Source organism: Periplaneta americana, chromosome 14, assembly GCF_040183065.1.
Source record: "Periplaneta americana isolate PAMFEO1 chromosome 14, P.americana_PAMFEO1_priV1, whole genome shotgun sequence".
Classification (NCBI taxonomy): Eukaryota; Metazoa; Arthropoda; class Insecta; order Blattodea; family Blattidae; genus Periplaneta; species Periplaneta americana.
In genome coordinates this window covers 61980273-62003477 of record NC_091130.1, presented here as the reverse complement: position 1 = coordinate 62003477, position 23205 = coordinate 61980273, and the positions used below count along the sequence as shown (strand labels likewise).

General features: G+C 35.4%; 1 protein-coding gene across 10 annotated transcripts in view; it reads left to right on the top strand.

The window, feature by feature from the left end:
- Nucleotides 1-12154, top strand: part of LOC138713364 (trichohyalin-like) — a 112564-nt gene extending 100410 nt beyond the window's left edge. For all 10 annotated transcript variants that reach the window (XM_069845407.1, XM_069845403.1, XM_069845406.1 and 7 more), the window contains 2 exons: nucleotides 854-1020; nucleotides 5116-12154. In XM_069845407.1, coding sequence (XP_069701508.1) covers nucleotides 854-1020; nucleotides 5116-5247 — 299 coding nt within the window. In that variant the 3' untranslated portion in view covers nucleotides 5248-12154. The remainder of the gene's footprint in view (nucleotides 1-853; nucleotides 1021-5115) is intronic.
- Nucleotides 12155-23205: the final 11051 nt, after the last annotated feature.

Genomic DNA, 23205 nt, shown 5'->3' with positions numbered 1-23205 from the left:
CAATGCTCGTCCACATATGGCTCGGCGCACAGCAGCTGTTTTGACGGAATTTGGCTGGGAGTTGTTTGATCATCCACCTACAGTCCTGATCTTGCTCCCAGCGATTTTCACGTTTTCTTGCACCTCAAGAAATTCCTGTCCTCCGGTGAGCGTTTTGGCAATGACGAAGAGCTGAAGACATCTGTCACACACTGGTTCCACTGGTCACAGGCGGCAGAGTTCTACGACAGAGGGATACAAAAGTTGATTCCACGATATGACAAGTGTCTCAATTCTGATGGTGGCTATGTTGAAAAATAGCTGAAACATTGCTGTACCTGTTGCCAATAAATGTTTTCCTGAAAATGTGTGTTCTTTTTTTTTAAAAAATAGGGAAACTTACTTTCTGGATGCGCCTCGTATTTGGACCTTGTGACTGCAATTAAGGGCATGTGAGAAGTCAAAAGAATTAACATTCACCCTTTGGTTTTGTCTACTACTAGAGTAATTCCGAAAATACTTATTAGAGACATCTGGCACCTTGAACTTGGATCATCTGTTACTACAGTTTAAAAAAATCATTGGACATACAGTATGTCATATTGTACTGCAGTTCTGTCACTTGTAGTAATACTATTGTGAATTACAATAAATGAAACAAAACTGAATCCTCAAAATATAATTTTTAGTAAATTGTTTCTTTTTATGTGTATTTCATTTTCCAATAATTGGAATAATTATGAGTTTATACACATACATTATGAATATTATATACACCTTTTTCTCAGAAGTAATATTTTTGACTTACTATGTTTTGCTTGTAAACCAACGACCTATCACTTTGGTTAATTATTGTTTATTACGATTTTTACAGGCATTATCTTATCATGGAACATGCAACTGACTTCAGAATATGAGGACATTGCTAGTTATCAGCTGTATGCGTACAAAGAAGGATCTGCACAACCAAGTACTACTTTGTGGAGGAAAGTTGGAGATGTAAAGGCACTGCCATTACCGATGGCCTGCACTTTGACTCAGGTAAATTAGGTTAGGTTACTATTTTAATTGATTAAGTAATAGTTTACTTCAAACCCCCGCTACTTTGTCTCTGTGAACAATTGGAGTGCAAAGAAAATTTCCATGCATAAGTAAGGTATTCTGAACCATACTAATTTTGAAGGTAAAAAAATTGTTTTGTGACGCATACACTCGTCTTGACAGTGGGGATATGGTATAGCATATTTACACTTTAATACAATAATCACGTGTACTAATGTACTGTCTGCCCAAGAACTAGAGAGATCTGGTAAGGAGTAGAACAGGAGGTCATCTCCCTTTCATCTTTCTGCCACTCAAGTAACAATAGCTTCCGCTAGTTTGTTTTACTCTTGCATAGTATTAGTTAGGAGTAAAACCCATTACAGTCACATATTAAATAAAGATACCTGTTGGGGATTTTCTTTTATTTGAGAGTGTGAATTTAGGGTGGTGAATAAGGTATAGAAAGTGATAGAGAGAAAAGAAAGCAATGGTGCTGCCACGTGGCTTAAAAATGGTTGAGCAAACTTTAAAGTCATCGTTATCATTGTCGTCTCACTCTACCATTGCTTTAAGTCATGTCATTAATATTTTATTCTGATAATTCCGATACATATTGAATAGTTTAGGCACAGGAAACAAGATGTTGTCCTTTTTTTTAAATTTCCTATTTTATTTATTTTTTTTTTTTTAAGTTATTGAAGTAGCCCTAGATGTCTTATCACTTATCAGGTATCATACGTTCTTCAATCTACAATATGCTAATGAAGGAATGAGATATAGTATACAAAGTTTTAGTTTTCGATCTCATTTAAAATTAACTTAGTTAAAAATTTAACAGGTTATTAAGTGTAGCTTACCTTTCTTTAAAATTTTCCTTGACAAAAGTTAAAATAAAAAAGTTATAAGACAAACATTAACAATTTCTGATAAATAACTGACTTTAGCCAGAGTTAAGGCTGGTTCACAATAAACCGGGAACGGAAACTACAACAAGAACGAGAATGGAAAGAATGTTAAAATAAATGTATTTAAATGTGAGCATTCACAATTAACAACATTTAAATAGTTAATTGTGAATGCTATTAAAAACATTTATTTTAACAATATTTCCGTTCTCGTTCTCGTTCTAGTTCCCGGTTTATTGTGAACCAGCCTTTAGATGTATTTTTTATAGAAATTACAATGTCTGATACAGGGGCGAATGCTAGTCACAAAAGTTAGGCTTGCTCTTTTATTCGTAGAGGAAGATGGGAGGATATAATAATTCATAATTAATAAAAATAATCAGACCCACATAGCCTAAATAATTTATTTTATAATTATGAAATCATTATGAGTCATGGATCATATTCGCTTATCAGATGTAGAAGTTCGATATAATATAACAAACATGGCCAACAAAACAGTTTATTTAGTTTTTTTTTTTTTTCGACCCTGCCAACCAATGCATATTGTTGTATTGAGCTGCACTGAACGAGCGCACATATTCTCTATAATGTCTGTCTTCTCTTGAATAGTTCTTCAGGAAAATGGATTTAATAATAAGGTTTCAATAACACACAATTCCGAACTCATTGCAATACTTCAAATTAATGTTTAAGAATTAATAATACATGCAGCAGCTAACACATGCATTCCGCTCATACAATTACATTGCACTCGCAAATCACAGCACATTCCCGCTGTCAATACTGCTCTGTGTAACGTTAAATAGTCGTTGGTGTAGCTCTTGGACCAGAGCTTCAAACAACACATAACAGAAGCATGTGCGCCTAGGACGGACAAAGGAGGAAGGCACTTGTGCGCACATCATATTCTCGCTATTTCTACATCTTTCCTGTAACTCCGAGAAACGAGCAAGCGTTGCGATACTTGCGGTATGCAACTTGCGGAGGTATTACGCCTATACAATGTTCCAAAAATCAAAATAAATTTTAATGTACGTAATCCCATTTTGAGAAATACACATTCTACGAAAATATTGAGCTTGTGCAGCAAGCCTAGCATGCCCTGAGAAATCGTCCTTGGTCTGATATATGTTTGCAATTAAGTAAACATTCATTTCATTACATAATTATACATATGTATGTACTGCGTGTTCAGTTCAAAGTGTGTCATGGCTCTGTGTATGCCGTCATGTGGCTAGTCGATGAGCCTAGAGAATTCAATCTTCCTACACTTCTGCAGAGGTGTATTACTTATGTGCCAGAGAAATTGGCTAGCAAGTACGGCGTTCATTCTGAAGAGTACTTACCAATACATACAGTAACACCGGTAGTGGCAGGAATGTGAACTGTTTCGAAACACGTACTGAGGTGAGTTTTTTCTTACTGTCGGGATATGGGGAGAGGGTTAAGACGATTACTTACGTATTTGTTGACATTAACTTCGATGGTCAACATGGACACGGAGCATTTGATTTGTATTGTGGAATGTTGCCGTACGCAACCGATGATAACAAATACCCTGCGTACGACTTGGCCGCACAAAACACAGTTCGAAAGAGGTTATGGTAGCACACAGACCGTACAGACCGCCATCTGTTGCTACGACGTTCAAGTTATACCGTACATGTTCTCAAGTTCAGATTGAACGCCTTAATAGGCAACTTCTCTGACACAAAAGCTGAAACTCACTTCAAATCGCTGACTCATCAACAGTGACGTCATGACACACTTTGAAATGAACACCCAGTGTATCTCTGTGTGTGTGTGTGTGTGTGCGTGCGTGCATGCAAGCATATATGTATGTATGCATGCATACAGGGCCATATTTAAGATATTTGTCGCCCCAGACCATGCCAAAAATTTTCCCCGTTTTAATTTTAGACGATGTATGGAAATAATGCAATAGAATAGGTGTTTAATTCAGCTTTTTAAAGTTTCTTTTTTTCTGACTAGCTTAAGGATTTTTACTGCCTGAATGTCCTGTCTCTATGTAATTATTTCATTTTACACAATACATATCCTTCAACACTGTAACTATGAGTTGTCATATTGAAAGTAGGAGCTGATTTCCTCTTTAGGTTGCCATTGTATAATTATCTTCTCGGTTTTCTTAGCACCTTCTTGACTAATTGAACATACGTGTGAAAAAAATGGTCACATTGTGCTTTGCATCACTATTGTGCATACTGCCCAGCCTGCACAAACAGAACACTGTAGTAAATATGCAAATACTGTAGGGAGTTTTCGAGTTGATCCTAACAGCCTCTAAGGTCCGTGGCGTCGCGGTCTAAGGCATCCTGCCTAGGACTCGCGTTACGGAATGCGCGCTGGTTCGAGTCCTCATGGAAGAAGAAATTTTCTCATGAAATTTCGGCCAGTGTATGGGACCGGTGCCCACCCAGCATCATGATGCACTTGGGGAGTTATGATAGGTAGCGAAATCCGGTTGCGAATGCCAGCTATAACAGCTGGGGGGATCATCGTGCTAACCATACGATACCTCCATTCTGGTTGGATGATCGTCCACCTCTGCTCCGACATGTGGGCATGAGGCCAGCAGCCGGCTGGTTGGTCTAGGCCCTTCACGGGCTGTAGCGCCATGGATTATTATTATTATTATTATTATTATTATTAACAGCCTCTAAGAAAACATTCGCTAATAGGAATAGTCTGATTTATTTCTGTAATTCAACAATTACGTATTTTTATACTACACAGTGTAACGTACATGCCTAATGAGTGCTTGGAGAAGAATTAAAGCCTTTATCATTTCATACAGAGAATTCGGAAGTAAAGTTTTCAGATGGAACAGTGGCAATATCTTCTGCGATTGTGTTTCCCCGCTCAAGGACACTGTTCCACAATCTGGCCACAGATCATCTCGTTGGCTCACAACAGTAAATTATTTTGCAGTGTTGCTACATGTATGCACGCACACACATGCACGCTCATAGATAATTAGTGTTTCTGAACTTCAGAGTATGAAGGGAGGTAAGAGGGAATGTTAAAGATAAATTAAAATTTGTCTGTAGAGGTTCACTTTTCCGTGTAGTAAGGTGAGAAGACCTGTATATTGATTGTTTAAAAGAATTATTTATGTCTTTGTTGTACCTGGAGGTAAATAATGTTCTCTTTTGTTTCACAGTTCATGGAAGGCCATAAATATCATTTTTCTGTTCGTGCGGTAGATGTGCAAAGAAGAGTTGGACCATTTAGCAATCCAGGCAACATTGTACTCACTCTCGAAACTACTCGCCATCATGAGCGAATTAGTTAATGGTGACTAGGGAGTAAATGTCATTCTTTAAGTGCTGCACATTTCCACCAAAATCATTCCTTGAGGTGAATTGCATATGAAGAATGTTTATTAACTTTCATGGAAGATGATAACGCCATGCGAGTACACTTTTGCAAGGAATGAATTTATGCTTGAAGCATTGACACTGCCTCATAGGAGGGTGTGAACTTGATAATGAAAGGTGTGCATCTTAAGCAAATAGATCCGTCCATGCTGCGAACAGCCCCTGAGGGGCCAAGGCTTCACGTCCACATGCCCTCAACAGAGGTAAACGATCATCCAACCAAAACGGAGTATTATAATGATCCCTCCAGCTGTTACAGTTTGTTTTCGAAACCAGATTTCGCTACTTATCATAGTTTCCCAAATTTATCATGATGCTGGGTGGGCACCAGTCCCATACATTGGCCGAAATTTCATGAAAAAAATTCATTCTCCATGAGGATTTGAACCATCATGCATTCAGTAACGTGTCTCCAGACAAGATGCCTTAGTCCAAGCTGGTAACCCATGTTCGAATCCCTGTGGGTGCAAATGGAATTTATGATGGACAAAAACAGTATAATAATAATAATAATAATAATTATTATTATTATTATTATTTATTTATTTATTTATTTATTTATTTATTTAGAATATTAACGTGCAAAACAACAGCACAAGGCCAATTACAGTTTAGCACAAGATACAAAACAAAACAACAAATGATAATGAGAATGAATGATATAAAATGGCAGTGAGATGAAATACAATCAATATAATAGTCTACATTAATCAATTGACCAAATGCAACAAAATAAATAGCACAAATAATTATTAAAATTAGTTCAGTGAGATAATTAAAATAATGGCAATTAAATAAAATGAATGACAAATAAATTAATGAAATCATATAAATGAAGATTGGAATAATATAAATAATATTGTAAAGATATCCAATTGACAAAAATAGTATGATACATATCTTAACAAATGGCATAAATAATAAAACTGACATAAAAACTCAAAAGATATACTACACATTAAATGGATCCAAGTTCAATCCATGCAAATTAGCATATTTAATACATCTGCAGACAGGAGAGAAAGATTTAGAATTCCTATTATAAAACATTTTATGAAATCTTAAACCCTTAGCAGGAATACGAAGACTGATATTGCTTATGAATGATTCACAATCAATATCACCCTTAATGACTTTACAAAAAAATAAATAATCAAGATCCTGACGTCTGGTAAACAAACTACCGCAATTGAAATATTTGCAATTAATCTCATAGTTATAATCGGAATTTGGAAAAACTATAAGAACACAAGGAAATAAATTTTCTTTGAATATTCTCCAATTTAGCCGAGTCAGTGCAAGTAATGGAGTTCCATACAACAGATGCATATTTAAGCTTGGATCTAACCAATGTATAGTATAAAATTAATAAACACATAGGAGTAGAAAAAGAGTAAGTTATAGATCTAATTAGACCAAGCATTCTTAATGAATGGGTATAAATATATTGCACATGATCATGGAAATATAATTTTGAATCAAGTAAGACACCAAGATCTCTAATACAATCTGTCTTAGTAATTACGACATTACTAAGAGAATAGTTAAATTTTAGGGAAGTAGTTTTCTGTGAGAAGGAAATAACAAAAGTTTTGGATTGATTAATTTGCATTCCATTTTCAACAGACCATTGTGAAATTGAATTAATGTCATTTTGAAAAATTTGACAATCAACCGAACTATTAATTTTACGAAAGATTTTGAGATCATCCGCAAATAAAAGGCAGCTAGAACTTATTCTTTTACTTATATCATTTATAAATAATAAAAATAGGAGAGGTCCCAATGTAGACCCTTGAGGAACTCCACATAAACTATTAAATGGAACCGAGAGAGAATTACCTAGTCGAACACAAGATTGTCTATCTGTTAAATAATTTTCAAATCAATTAACGTAGCTAGTGGAGAGACCAAAATTACTTAATTTATTTAATAAAATTTTGTGAGAAACAACATCAAATGCTTTGCTAAAATCAAAATAAATTAAGTCAATTTGACCTTGATTTTCAACAGCAGGCATTATGAGATAATAATAATAATAATAATAATAATAATAATTTATTTATTTTATTTATTTATTTATTTATTTGTGTGCTGAACAACAGCCAGAGGCCAATTATAGTTCAGCACAATACACAAACAGAAGATACAAAGGTGCAAAAACAAAATAAATAATATCTTAAATAAATAAAAACATACATAAATAAAATTGAGAACAAGCAACAAACAATAATAATAATAATAATAATAATAATAATATTTATTTATTTATTTATTTATTTATTTATTTATTTATTTAACCTAGCAATATGGTAGGTTTTTGCGGGGTGCTACTATTTCCCCTACTGCAATTCCACTACTGTTCTATTAATCATCATAAACATCACATTGGTGTGTTGTAGATCACCATCCATGGTGCACCAAGGGCAAGGCTCTGCGGCAAAGAGCCTACAAATACAACAGGTTCATTCTAAAGTATAGTGTTGTATTTTTAAACGAAAGAGTGCCCTGGCTCTGGGATTTCAATATTATCGATAGTAATTGTCTTCCTCGTCGTCGTCCTCCTCCTCATCATCATCATCATCATCATCATCATCATCATCACCACCACCACCACCACCACCACCACCACCACCACTACCACCACCACCACCACCACCACCACCACCACCATTATCATCATTACCATTTCTGCAGGAATAGTTATGGAATATCAGATGAAGATACATGGGTTCGAATCTAGATGTAGAGATTGTTAGGTCTGCGGAGTAGACCTCATTATGAAATAAATTAAGTATGAATAAAACATGACTTCTTATAAATACGAAACTAGACGATAATGTGAAAATCATAAAAGTGCCCTGCTGCCGTCCGGCCTCGAAAAATAGTACCCTGGTGCTGCCAGGTCTGAAATACACTTCTGCTAAAGGAGAACTTTGGGGTAAGTAACACAAAAGACAAGTACCCGCCATTATAAATATAAAATACTACTTATACGTGCTGTCTATAAATTTTGTTGAATATCTAAATTTTTGGAATACATAAAATACATGTGATAGAGGGGGAAGAGAAGGCATGATGGCCTTATCTCTACCAGGTTAAATAAATAAATAATTAATGCATATGAATTATAAGGGAAATTTTATCTTAAAATCTTTGGCTTGAATTTGTGATATTCTTGCTGTTGAGTTAAGTTGGAAATGTAATGTAGATTAAAATTCGTGTTGAGTTACAGCTGAGACTGGTGAACGTTCTCTCTTGTGAAAAAATGGTAAGATGTTAGATATTACAACAGACTGTAATTGTATCGTTGTCCTATTTATTTTATTTTATTTATTTATCAGAGCTTCCTCAAATTAGAGGCTGCCATTAGACAAAGCATACAAAACAATACAAGAACAAATAGATGATGAGAGCTAAAAGAGTAAGAAAAAAGGCAAACAAATACAAAACAAACAATGGCAGTTTACAGAAGGAAAAAAAAAATTCAAGTAAAGAATCAATGAAAGCTAAGAAGGAAAAAGAAAAATGATAATGGTGCGTCAATTTTTTCCATACACTGAATTAGAGTCCATATACATGGTTCCGTAAAAGTTTGACTGACTCTCTAATTATGAGAAGGGCCAGTTCATTCAGAAAAGATTTGTGCAGTCCTAGGGTCTTACAGAATTGAGAAGAGAAGTTGGGTATCGTTCCTCTTGCTCCAAACATCAATCCCGTAACACTGATATCGTGAACATGATGATTGGTATGCATAAACAAAGGTCATCAACTTATCACTACTTGATCACTGGAGAGGGACTTTTAACTTAATTTACAATATACTAACACTGTTATAAATGCTAAAAGAAGTTCGTTGTACCATGCCTTTTGATATTTTAATTTGGAATTAGTTTTAATTCCTGTAAATATATGAAATATAACCTGCACTGCAACATTGTGGTCTATAAAGTTGTCAACTTTTTTTGAAGGAAATACGGGAGACTAAGGAATCAACAAAATTTCACATAGAAAATTGGCAAATTATTCCGTTCAGTTATTAAAAAATAGCTTTATTGTACACTTAAGGTATTAAGGTATTTTGTGACAGATTTTGTTTCGCGTAATACTTGAAGTCAATTGCAGTTTGCTGCTCTGATTTCAATAGATGTGTCGTGCTCCTGTTTCGAACATCTGTACAATTATTGTTGTTCACGAGATAGAACATCCTCTTTGTATGAGCATTACTACTTGGTATGCTTAGAACAGTCCATACCTGTGGAGTAACGGTTAGCACATCTGGCCGCAAACCAGGTGGCCCGGGTTTAATTCCCTGTCAGGGTAAGTTACTTGGTTGAGGTTTTTTCCGGGGTTTTCCCTCAAATATGAGCAAATGCTGGATAACTGAGTAGTTTAATATCAAAGACGGACATCTGTCGTCTCCATAGTTTTGATCTGGAGGCACTTTTTTGTTTCACAGTGTTCTTTGTAGTATTTTAAAACAATTTATTTTTATGAATGTAGTGTTAGAGTTTGTATATAGTTTCACCATAACTGAAAAAAGCATGAAAAAATGTATAAGAATCCACATTATCTAAATTTCATCTGAAGGTCAGATGTCCGCCTTTGATATTAAGCTACTCGTCGGTGCTGGACCCCAGACTCATTTCACCGGCATTATCACCTTCATCTCATTCAGACGCTAAATAACTTAAGATGTTGATAAAGCGTCGTAAAATAACCTACTAAAAATGCTTAGAACAAAACTAGCCAGTGTTTTCCAAATTTATAATATTAACAATGTTTGATTTGAAACAGGCGGGCATTAAAACTCATTTCATGCAAGTATAACCTTCTACAAAGATTGCACATTTTAATGCATCTCTTGAACAACAAAATTCATCATATAAACAATCATCATTCAGGGCAAAATTATATATTTAAAATAATGATTTTTATCTTATGCAAAAATAAGGGAGGAAAATACTCGAAGAGAAGAAAAATTCGGGAGCCGGAAGTATGTTAAAAATTAGGGGAAAATACGGGAGAGTTGACAATCCTAGTGGTCTAAGGCATCATATTGTCTGAACTCGCGTTACGGAATATGTGCTGGTTCAGGTCTTTATGGAAGAAAAAATTTTCTCATGAAATTTTGACAAATGTATGGAACCAGTGCTCACCCAACATCGTGATAAATTTGGGCAGCTATGCTAGGTAGCAAATACTTGGTTCTGTAAACTAGCTGTAAGGCCTGGGAGGATAATTGTGCTAATCACACGATATCTCTGTATTGGTTGGGTAATTGTTTATCTCTGCTAAGGTATGTGGCCAGCAGTGCTGTATAGTGCCATAAGTTCTGTAAATAGTGTGGTGTCCCAATTCGATGGATTGCATTTAAAAGGCAAATTCTCAGGGCATGTCATACAGTATACTAGGAGGAGAGGATTTTGAATCCTGACTAGATTATTGTTTTATTTAAAATGAGAGCTCTCTCAATATGTAATTGAATTGTGTAATGAATTGAAGTATTAAACGTGAAATTAAAATTTTTGTATACAGCAAATGGCTTGTGAGCTTGTTTTTGTAATTAATATGTTTTCATTATTGTGATGCAACTGTTATTAAAAGGAGGAGTTGTGTAGAACAAACGAATAATGAAAAGAGTATAAAGTATATTCAATACTTCTTACTTGAAGTAATTATTATTGATTGCAAGAATTCACATTGGGAGGAGGTGATGAAGCAGGTGGCGGCAAGCTGGAGGAAAACATTGTATGAGCTCCACAGCCTAGCCAGAGATAGGGACAAGAAGAAGAAGAATTCACATTTTTTGCATTCTGACGAGTTTTCTTTTATGAGCCTCTTGTTATTGAGGTACAGTAAAGTTACCAACTATCAGTTTTAATACATGTCACCTTTCTCTAAGGGCAGTGATGAAATGTGTGCATAATTAATACGCAGTGGACAAATATTTATTTTGCGAGGATTGTCTCCTTTGCTCCACACAGTTTCAAAACAACTAGTTTTGTTTAGCCCTGTGTATAAAGTGCGTCAAATTGAAAGAACGATATCTTAAGAAAAGAGATGTGGTTTGGAATTTTTCATTGCTGGTGAAGAACTAATTTCCATCACGTTTCGAAGGTTGGTCCTACCTTTGTTTTCAGGTAATAAATAAAAGAGAGAGAGAAATGAAGAGAAAAATTTCCTTCTCCTTGAGGTTGTTACAAATCCTTAAGCCTACTTGACTGACCAACAGTTTGTTAAAAGAGTAAGGAGTAATACAGACAAAAAGAAGAATCGTGTTTGGGTTCTAAAACAGTAATACAGTAAAACTTTTTTTTTATACATTTTGCAGTTATGTGTTTTTCACACATTCTTTTTTTTTTCTGAAGTTCCGGCCAAATTCCTTTACTTTCCATGTTAGGAACATGTAGATAATTCAGACAGTACAGCAGCTCTGACAACACTCGCCATTAGTCACTGGGCCATACCGAGCCATGTCAAACAAAAGAAAACCGAAATTTGACTAGTAAAATGCATGACTATATTCTTTAAGAATTCGCTGCGCTAGTCAGGTGCAAGATTACAGAGTATAAGAGAATTTTTAATGCACTAAAATAAAATTCACGTTTTCAAAGATATAACAGACTATCACAGCAAAATGAAGGGGAAATATGTTGTGATTCAGGCAGTCAAGGAAGGGGATTATTATTAAGATTGTTTACAATTTACATTATTGGTATTTTAAATGTTGTGTATTATTATTATTATTATTATTATTATTATTATTATTATTACTGAAATATAAACTGTCAAATGCACAAAACATTAAAAGAACGTTTCACAATAAAGTCAGAACTCAAACGAACAGGTGAATACTGTTCTTAAAATGAGTTTAAAATCGACAATGCACAATATTTAACATTTGCACTGCAAACTGTCAAAACAGCCTTTTCGATATGTTATATGAGTGGCTCACAACCAGAGTGGACCAAGTCCACCAGTGATCAGTTTGTGGATTAATACAATCTCGGATGAAGAAAACTTAGATTTATTCATTGCCATAACAAAGTCCATATGTCATTTGTTACTCCACAGAGGGCAGCATTTCCTATGGAAAGTGAAGGCTGCTAAGCGTGAGCCAGGAACTTTAAAACTCAATATCTCAGAACTATTCCAGATGGACTTGGTTCACTCTGGTTGTGAACCCCTCATATGTTTCACAGCAAGTTAAATTTTATATTGTGTCGGCTTCATTTTATTACAAGGTCGGTACTAGGTGGTAGGTCACTCTATAATAAAGATAGCATTATTATAATTCGAACGTGTCGCAACATCAAGCACAGGAAATATATTGAAGGAGGGATAGGAGGATTATGCCTTATGTCGATGTAGATTTTGTTGCTCTGACAGTGAAATATTAGAGAAGGGAAAATGACTGTTGTTTAGTCAACGTCTGAATACAGGTCTGAACCTCACAAGTGATACAAAAAAAGCACCACTTATGAGGCAACTACGCCAGGAGATAGTGAGGTAGGGCGGTGAGTTCCTTTCCCCCTCCATTGCATACACCAATTAGCTACATGTTACACTAATCAGACTACAGATGCATACAAACAATGTTCTTCCTCTGACACATATCTTCATGTAATAGATGTACATATCAACCAGAATCTCAATCAGAGAATGAGTACTACTGCCATTCATTCAGTGTTCAGCCCAAGGGTAGGTCTTTCACTGCAACCCCGATTTCTCCAGTCTTTCCTATTTTCTGCCTTTCTCTTATGATCCATATATCTTAATGTCGTCTATCATCTGATATCTTCTTCTGCCCCAAACTCTTCTTCCGTTCACCATTCCTTTCAGTACATCCTTCAGTAGGCAGTTCCTTCTCAACCAGTGACCCAACCAATTCATTTTCCTCTTCCTGATCAGTTTCAGCATTGTTCTTTCTTCACTCACTCTTTCCAACACAGCTTCATTTCTTATTCTGTCTGTCCACTTCACACGTTTTATTCTGCTCCATATCCACATTTCAAATGCTTCTATTCCCTTCTCTTCACTTCGTCGTAATGTCCATGTTGCTGTCCCATACAATGCTATACTCCATACAAAGCACTTCACTAGTCTCTTTCTTCTTTTTGCAGAGGTCCGCAGAAGATGCACCTTTTTCTGTTAGAAGTTTCCTTGGCCATTGTTATCTTCCTTTTGACTTCTTGGCAGCAGCTCATATTACTGCTTATAGTATACTCCAAGTATTTGAAGTTGTCCACTTTCTCTACTGCCTCATTTAGAATTCGCAAGTTTATCTTCTTTATTTTTCTTCGTCTTATAAAGACCAATAATTCAGTTAAAGTACAAGAGCTTCATAAAAGGATTTTGAAGTGGGATAATAATTTAACACAATCCTTCGTAAATCTCGTCAAGCATAGCTTTATCTTTGAACATGAAAAAAATATTGCTAATCACCATTCGCCATGCAGTCAACAATGAAGTCAGAAATGACAATAGTCAGAATCGCGGCCAACTTAATGACTGTATAGATTTATTTGTAAGACAAAGATTTTTCTGTTGTTAACTCTATAGCATCTGTTAGTGCTTTATGGTTGTGATAACAGGTGGAGTTACTTGTCAATAATGTGATGTTGAAACTTGTGTTCAGGTTACTGCCCAGTGACAGTCCTGTTATTGTATTTTATATTTTTGATGATTGGCTAATTAATATTAACCTGGCACACATTCATACAAATTTCCAGATTCTAGACACTCAGGCAATTTTAGTTTGAGGAAATTGTTTAACTGCATTTTACTGCAGACACTATTGTTGTGTCGGTCATGACTTAGAGCAAGACAAAGAGGACATGTGTGCAACGCGACGACGAACGGGAGAGAACATCATAATCAGTGGCGGCTCGTGACTTTTTAAACGTATGTGCTACAACAACAATAATAATAATAACAGCACTAATCCTAATAACCAAAATAAAAGTTCATTCACCTTCCTGCTGCCGAACTTTTCTATCGCCTTAGTATTGAAAAATGTTATGTTTTATTTAACGACGCTCACAACTGCCGAGGTTATATCAGCATCGCCAATGTGCCGGAATTTTGTCTAGCAGGAGTTATTTTACATGCCAGTAAATCTACTGACATGAGCCTGTCGCATTTAAGCAAACTTAATGCTATCGACCTGGATATATGTCTAATTTTATGAACTAGAAGAATTGAAAACTATGGGAAAACCACATTTCTAATAGAAAAAAAGTGTTTCATATTTAAATGCGTTTTTAATAAATGAAGTTTTAGGACTAAATACATAAGGTGGCTATTCTGTTCTGGCTACTCTTTGGTGAGCACAGAAGGGACAGCAGTTTGATGAGGTTTTCGGTGCTTGCGGGGAAGTGAAAAGGGTAACTGAAGCACGACATCTTTCCTGTGCTTAGCACATCTCGCACTACAGTGGAGGGTGAATGATGAAATGTGTCAAAGCGGACTATTCAAATGGTTCAACAATATGGAATGGAAACATACGGTAACTATTTAAATTAAAGAAATATTTTTGAGGTTTTTAAAACAAAACATATTTTTCTCTCGTACTTTTATTATATGCTGCAGCACTTGAGCACATAAGTACCGGCCGCCCATGGTCATAATACGAGTAATAGAGCAAGTGAGAAAACATGCAAGATCCCATACCCGTCGAAGAGAGGATTCATGATCATGATATTCATTGTTCAATTACACAGCACAGTAGGTAGTTTCACGATAATTAATTTTAAAAATAAATCCGGCTCTACTGCAGTATTTGTCCCGCTATGCTGTAACATCTGAAGGAGTGCCAACATATTTCTAGCGCTTTTTGCGCTACCAACCTTAACTCATCTGCCTCCACTGTAACGAAAATTGTTACGTATGCCAATCTTCCTCTCGATAAAACCTAATGCAGGTCGAGCAGACAGTACAAGACGCGCAAAGGGTGTAAAATACTGCTGTCTTATTACAAAGATTATATTTGTAGTAGGTAGGAACGGTTCACCTATGGACCCGCCAACATAGGAACCAATTAAGGCCGAATTCGAGCCCCGAAAATATATAATTCATCATTATAGGTATTAAAAATTACAGGAAAAGTCCAAAAACATGTACACGCAATGCTCCACTTCCGCGAAATTACAGTCTGTAGTTTGAATTCAGTGACGGCATTATATCCTGGATTTGAGCTCCGAAAATTTATAATTCTTTATTAGAGACATAAAAAATTGCAGGAAAAATCTAAAAACTTGTATAGACAATGCACATTTTCCGCCAAATTACAGTCTCTTGCTTGGACAAAGTGACGGCAATATTTCCTGAGTTCGAATACCGAAAGTGTAGGCTGTAATTGTTTATTAGAGGCATAAAAATTTCCAGGAAAAATCTAAAAACTTGTATACACACTGCTCGACCTCTACCAAATTACAGTCTGTAGTTTGAACCCAGTGACGGCATTATTTCCTGGGTCTGAGCCCCGAAAACTTATAATTTTTATTAAAGGAATAAAACATTTCAGGAAAAACTAAAAACTTGTATACACAATGCAAATCTTCCGCCACATTACAGTCTGTAGTTTCAACCCAATGACGGAATTACTTCCTGAGTTCAAGTCCTGAAAATGTATAATTGCTTATTGTAGGACTAAAGAATTGCAGGAAAAATCTAAACTTGTATACATAATGAACCCCCTCCGTTTAATATCGGACTGTAGTTTGAACCTAGTGAGCGTGTTATATCCTTAGTTCGAGCCCCTCAAAATTAAAATTCATTAATGTGGGTATGAAGGATTTGCTGGAAAATCTAAATCTAAAAAAACCTTACATATTGAACCCCTTCCGCTAAATTTCAGTCGTCACTGTCTTCTCAGTCATTGTTTTATTTTCACTCTTCTCTTTCCTTAATGAACTGAACTTTGAGACGAGACAGAGTGGACAGAGGGAAGGCAGAGGGCAGAGAAGGCACAGAAATGACAGAGGGAACTGAGTGTACAGAGAGTGGACTGTGAGTAGGCCTACAGAGAGTGGCATGAAAGGACAGGCAGTGGACTGAGAGAACAGAAAGTGGTCTGAGAGGAAAGAGAGTAGACTGAGAGGATAGATGGAGCACTGTGGGGGTAGCGAGGGAACTAAAAGAAAAGAGAGGGACCAGAGAGTGAACTGAGAGAAGAGAGAGTGGACAGAGAGGATAGAGTTGACTGAGAGAACAGAGAGTGTACTGAGAGCACAGAATGTGGACTCAGAGGACAGAGTGAAGACAGTGGACTGAGAAGACAAAGAGTGGACTGATAGGACGTAGAGTGAACAGAGAGTGATCTGAGAGAACAGGGAAGGGACAGAGAGTAGACTGAGGTGACAGAGAGTGGACTGAGAGAACAGAGTGGGGTGAAAAACTGAGATTGGATTGAATGTACAGTGAGTGAACTGAGAGGACAGAGAGTGGACTGAGGGGATAGAGAGAAGACTGAGAGTGAACTGGGGAAACTGCGAGTCAGAATTCTTTCCTCTGAGTCCTCTCTGTGCTCACTCACTGTAATTTCAGTATCGGTACTCTCTCTTTGATATCGGTCCACTCTGTTTCCTTTCCCTTTTCTACTACCTCAGTCCTCTCTCTCTCTCTCTCTTCTCTCGGTCCAATCTGCATCTTCTCTGTTCACTCTTTTTCTCCTCAGCCCGCTCCATCCTCTCAGTTTTCTTTGTATCACTTTCCGTCCTTTCAATCCACACAATGTACTCTCAATTCACTCTCTGTAATCTCTGCCCCTTCTCTGTCCTCTCAGTCCACTCTCTGTTCTCTCAATATACTCAACATTATCTGTGTCCACTCTCTTTTCTCTCAGTTCACTCTCTGTTCTCTTAGCTCATTCCCATTCCTCTTGTTCATTCCCTATCCTCTCAGGCTACACACTGTTGTCTGAGTCCTCTCCCTGTCGTCTCCGTCCACTCTGTCCCTTCATTCCATTCTCTGCCCCTCAGCCTACTCTCTGTACTCTCAATTCACTCTCTGTAATCTTTGTCCACTTTCTGTCCTCTCAGTCCACTTCCTTTCCTCTCAATCTACTCTCTGTCCCCTCCGTCTACTCTCAGTCCACTCTCTGATCTCTCAGTCTACTCACATCCTCGCTCTCCACCTTCTTGTCACTCAGTTCAGTCTCTGTTCCCTCTGTTCTCTTAGCTTACTCCCTATCCCACAGTGCTCTATCTATCCTCCCAGGCTCCTCTCTGTCCTCTCAGTCCTCTATCTTCTCTCAGTCCACTCTCTATACTCTCAGATCATTCTCTGTCCTCTCAGTCCACTATCTGTACTCTAATTCCAGTCTCTGTTCTCTCAGTCCTTGCAAAAGTTTCTACAGCTATAGGACATTTGTCACAGCGTTGTATCAACATGCCAACAACACCTAAAGGAACAGCAAGGGTTAAGCACGGATTTTATACGATTTGGCGTTTTCCTAACTATATAAGTGCAATTGACTGAACACATGTGAAAATACAATCACCAGGTGGAGGAGATGCAGAAATCGAAAGGAATTTTTTTTTTCAATTAATGTGCAAACTGTGTCTGATTCTTCCTTGTTGATTCGAGACATTGTGGCTAGGTGGCCAGGATCATCTCATGACTCACATATTTTTAATTCTTCAATAATTAAGAGGCGATTTAAAGATGGAGAATTTGGTGCAGCCATTCTAGTTGGAGATAGTGGATATGCTGTACAAAATTATCTCATTACACCACTGACAATTACACACACGCCAGAGGAACAACTTTTCCAGGAGGCCATCATAAGGACTAGAAGTCCAGTAGAGAGAGCTATGGGATATAGAAAAGAAGATTTCCTGTTTTAGCTACTGGAATCAGACTAAAATTCGACAGAATTCAAAGTGTAATTGCGGCAACAGCTATTTTACACAATATAGCTTGCAATGAGAATGAAAATATACCTCCTGTTACTGATGACCAGTTGGATGCCATTAATGCTGTGCATAACTTCCCTCAAGCAGCTAACAACCACCGAAATGTAGCAGAAAATAATATCAGGCGAAACCACCTTATCCATCAGTACTTCCATGATTTGTTGGTGAACCAGTGAAGGAAGAGATTAAATTAACATAAAATAAGTTTCATTCACTGCAGTACATGTAACATTGTTTATTATTCATGTTAAACTTGCATATTTTCAAAAGTATATTATAACTTTACTTCACTGGAAATTAAGCATTACCAGCACCTTATCCATCAGTACGTTCATGACTAAAATTTGTTTGTGAATCAGTGAAACAAAGGGATGAAATTAACATAAAGTAAGTTTCATTCACTGTAGTACATGTAACATTGTTTATTATTCATGTTAAACTTGGATATTTTCAAAAGTAGCCTATATATTATAACTTTACTTCACTGAAAATTAAGCAGTACCAGTAACTTACACCATAATTATTAAGCCTAAAATTATTATTTTTTTTAAACCTGACATTATCTTGTGTGGTGTAGCTTTAGATGCAACACAAACTCCATAATATAGAATCTAATGATGACCTGACTTAAGTGTAACTGTGTTGTATAAAATATTACTATTGATACACAAACATTTTAACACTTTATAGTGTAGTCACAATTTATGTAAAAATCCCACTTTATTTTAATTACACAGTGATGTTACAAGTTGATATATATCTGCATTTGTATCAAAATTATATCAATGTCGGATTTCAATGAAGAACGTAACTAATTACTTGAAATATGCAGTGTGTTTATTTTCTAACATATAAGAAATTAGCTGGAGGGAATATACTGTATATTTCATATTATGTTCATGTCTATTAAAATAATTAGAAATGAAACTAACAATTGATTTATGAACATTTTGATGTCATGTTATAATTAGGCCTAGGCCTACTGTTTTTTTTTCTTATGTATTATTACTATATTATAAATAAGCCATATATAAATTATGTGATAGGTGATTAACATGCAATAAATTTTGTTTTTCAATTGGAATTAAGTTAAACTACCTACTGATTAACTTGTTATTCAATTACTTAAGAAGCTACATAAATTTAAATATCTTCTGTTTTAAGTAGCATGATAACCTGATGTGATATGTCGATTATGGCATTATTAATACAGTGAATGATATAAACCGAATGACTTTATGAAAATATCAAAATGACATCATAACATATTAGGATCACTAAAAACCACTACAAAACTAAAGTTATCAATACTGTCTTTAAATATATAAGTTACCGGTACCTAAAGTGATTTAATACATTAGATTAAATTTTTTAATTTAAATAAAAGAGAACATATAGCCTTGAACAAAATAAACACCATAACTACATCAAAATCTTGTGATTTCAGTTAGCTGTTTGTTTTAAGGTCCAATTCCCTATTCCTAACATCAAGTTCAAGAATTCTTCTTTTCATCTCAAGATCAAACTCCTTATTTTTTATATAAAGTTCTGAGAGTTTCATCTTCACTGTATGTTCTTCTTTCATAATATATGTTACCGGTACTTTAAATTCATGTTCCATCCTTTGGAATTGAATTTGATCCTCTATTGCTTGTTTTTGTAACTGTAGAACTTGTTTTTCTTGCCATAATGCCATAAGTTTCTTCCCTGCCAATGAACTGTCTTGTTATGGTCTTTTCTTTACTAGGAGTGGAGTGGAAGTAGGTTTCCTTAGGTCCCTAATACTGAATTGACTGCTACATGGAATGGCTTCTACTTCATTAATTTGTATATTATCCTGAGATACTATTATATTGGTATATCTTCAGTTACCTGATCAGTGGGATTTGAATCGTCACCTGCGACAAATGCTTGGGATTCAGAAGCTACAGACTTGTATAGATTCACAGATGAAAAGGGAATTACACTGGAATTTTGAATTGATTGGATTTGAGGAGGAAATTGTGCTTTTCCAGTGTTTGCAGATGGGTGCTCCACAGATGCGAGTAGTGATGACTGGCCAGTACAATCTGAGTCGCATAAAGATGGTAGCCCCTCAAGTTGTATTATGCCAAATCTCTTTTATTTTAATATAAGTTATTATTAAGTTCGGTTGATTTGGGTCTCCACCTGCACCTATGTGTATTTTTTATCTTCGGAAAATCTCCTTTTACAGGTGTTTTTGAGGTTTTCATGCTTCCCCTTTAATATCTTCCAATCTCTTACCGTACTACAGTTCCACTGATTTCATTGAAACTTTCTGCTAGCTCTTGCCAAGCTTTTTCTGTCTTTTAAAGATATACTATCGGTTTTCTTACATTCTAATATATCTTTCTTTGTACTAACTAAAGAGAGCAGTAAATCAATTTCTACTGGATTAAAATTCTTACTTTTTTCCCCTGAATTCTCCATTTCTGAACACAGGACCTCACAGTGTACATTAATCAGCTTATGATAATCTGATCAAAATTCATAATGGACGATGAACCAATCATACAGTGCAACCAACCGTTTACTGAAATAAAAATAATACAAGAGGATGACACCTATTATGAATATTTAGGCCCTGGGTTTCGGTCACTGGAAGACTGGACAGAGCAAATGTTGGCACCCTAACCTCTTTCTTTAACTTCATCCATTCTATTACCAAACAAAAATGTGAAACAATAATTGTGCCAATTCGCCAAACAAAAGGCTGTTTTATTACATTATTTATAAATATTCATTTTTATTGAGCATGTATTTAATAATTATTTCAACATCCTACCTTAAAATACTTTCTCTTGCTCTGGCTATTTGCCCATTCTAGCCAATTATAAACTAGGGCCTGTCAATATTATATAAATAGATTAGGTCACATACTACAATGTTAAAAATAAGAACAATTTCCCTTAGAATTATCAAGATCCTGGGTACATCAGGTAGGCCTAATTTAGTGGGTTATCGAACACATTAAAAAGCTGGAAGTTGTCTTCTTGAAATTAATTAAGATTGATTTTCGGAGGGAAAGGAATAAACTAACGGAAATTAATTTTTATATTAAAATGGATCCACATATGCCATCAGATAATGCACATTAACACAAGACACAAGTTATTGTACGATCTTGCCTATCATAGAAAAGTGGAATCGAAAATGCTTTCCAATAAATTCAAGAAAACTACTGATTAAATGATAGACACCACTTAACATGGATATAAATGATTTATTTATTTGTGAAACTAGTAGATGCATTCCTTCTTTATTTGCGTTGATTTGATTATAGGATTAATCACTGCCATCGTGATCTAATACAGGCCGTAAGGCAGACCACGTGACTCGCTTAACAGCTGATCGCGAAAGGCGGTCTTTCAACCATATGAATTAGTTGCAGTGCATAAAGAATAACATATATTTCTCTGAAATGCAGTGTAATTGCGTCAGTAAAATTTTAAACAGGGATTGTGAGACACTTGAGACACAATTTACTTGCAATTTAAGGTATAATATTATTTTTGGTGTGAAAATTACGTTGTTGCAGGCAAAGTTCGTATGTGTAATACCTGCCTTTATTTCGATTAAATATTGCGTCCTTATGTGGTTAAGTGAATTTTTGGTCTTATAAACAGTAGGCTAAATATGTGTAATAATATATACGTGAAAGTGAAACATTGACTGGCATGTGAAGTAAGTTGTGATTAGGCCTAAGTGCAGCGTTACCGATGTTACTCTTGTCTAATCCATTATTGCTAGTTTACCGTATTTGTCTTATTAAATTTAAATTATTGCGCCCTTTTTATTTGTGAACAACCTACATTATACGAGTAAATAATACGACGTTTGATAATATACACAATTTGAACTAAAAACGAGATACATATAGTATATTACGAAAAATTATACCCTATAGTTTTCATTACTGTTACAGTATCTAGAATTGTAATTAGTTGAAATAAAGCACTCATGCTTCATTACGAAATTCTTGCACATTTATGCACGTTTCAACAATTTTCAGTTGCATCGCACGCATATTTTAATGCGTTGAAGTTATAGGTTATGTTTATTCTATCAGTAATATTCGCAATTATGCATTATAATTAAGCATAACGCTACGTATAACTTATAAATGCAGTTTGTCTACACTTCAATTGTATTTATTCGTTTCAGACGGTACTCCAGTCTGAAGTGTGATTAGTTTAATATGTTACTAGGGCTAAACTAGCGCTGAGGTAGTTCCCTTCGTATTCATACATCTTGCATATACAAATTAGTTCGGTTCGTTCAGGATTTTAATATGCCTTGCTTATAGGATCAAATGCATCTCCACAAAAAATAAATTCAACTGTTTTCAGTTCAGAAATTACCGGAACTATACCTCAGCGCTACTAAGTAATATAACGTATGTACATATCATAGGAGGGACTGTGGTGAATTTTCTACCTATAAGTAAGGACGGTAACCGTGTTCTGAAGTTTATCCTAAAATATATTCTTCTTTATTAAATCTCAAAACAGTTTTCGTTCTCAACTTTAACCTAAAATGTTGACGCAGATAGGTTATGTTAACATGGTAAATTCTCTTCACATAAAAATAACACAGTTTTATTTATTATTCCTGCCACATTATGCAACACATAAATGGAACTTATGCACATAATACATTGAATAAAAATTTAATTGTATTATTTATTTGTTCCCTACTATACTGGGTTGTAATGAATTGTATTTATCTAATCTACCAGGTTAACACACAACTGTACATACACTAATTTCATAGGAGGGACTGTGGTAAATTTTGTACCTACAAGTAAGGAAGGTAGATGTGCTAAATTAAATTACCACAATATAAATAATTCTTCTTTGTTAAATCTCAAAATAGCTTCCATTCCAAACTTAAAATGTTGATGCAACCAGGTTATGTTAACATGTAAAACTC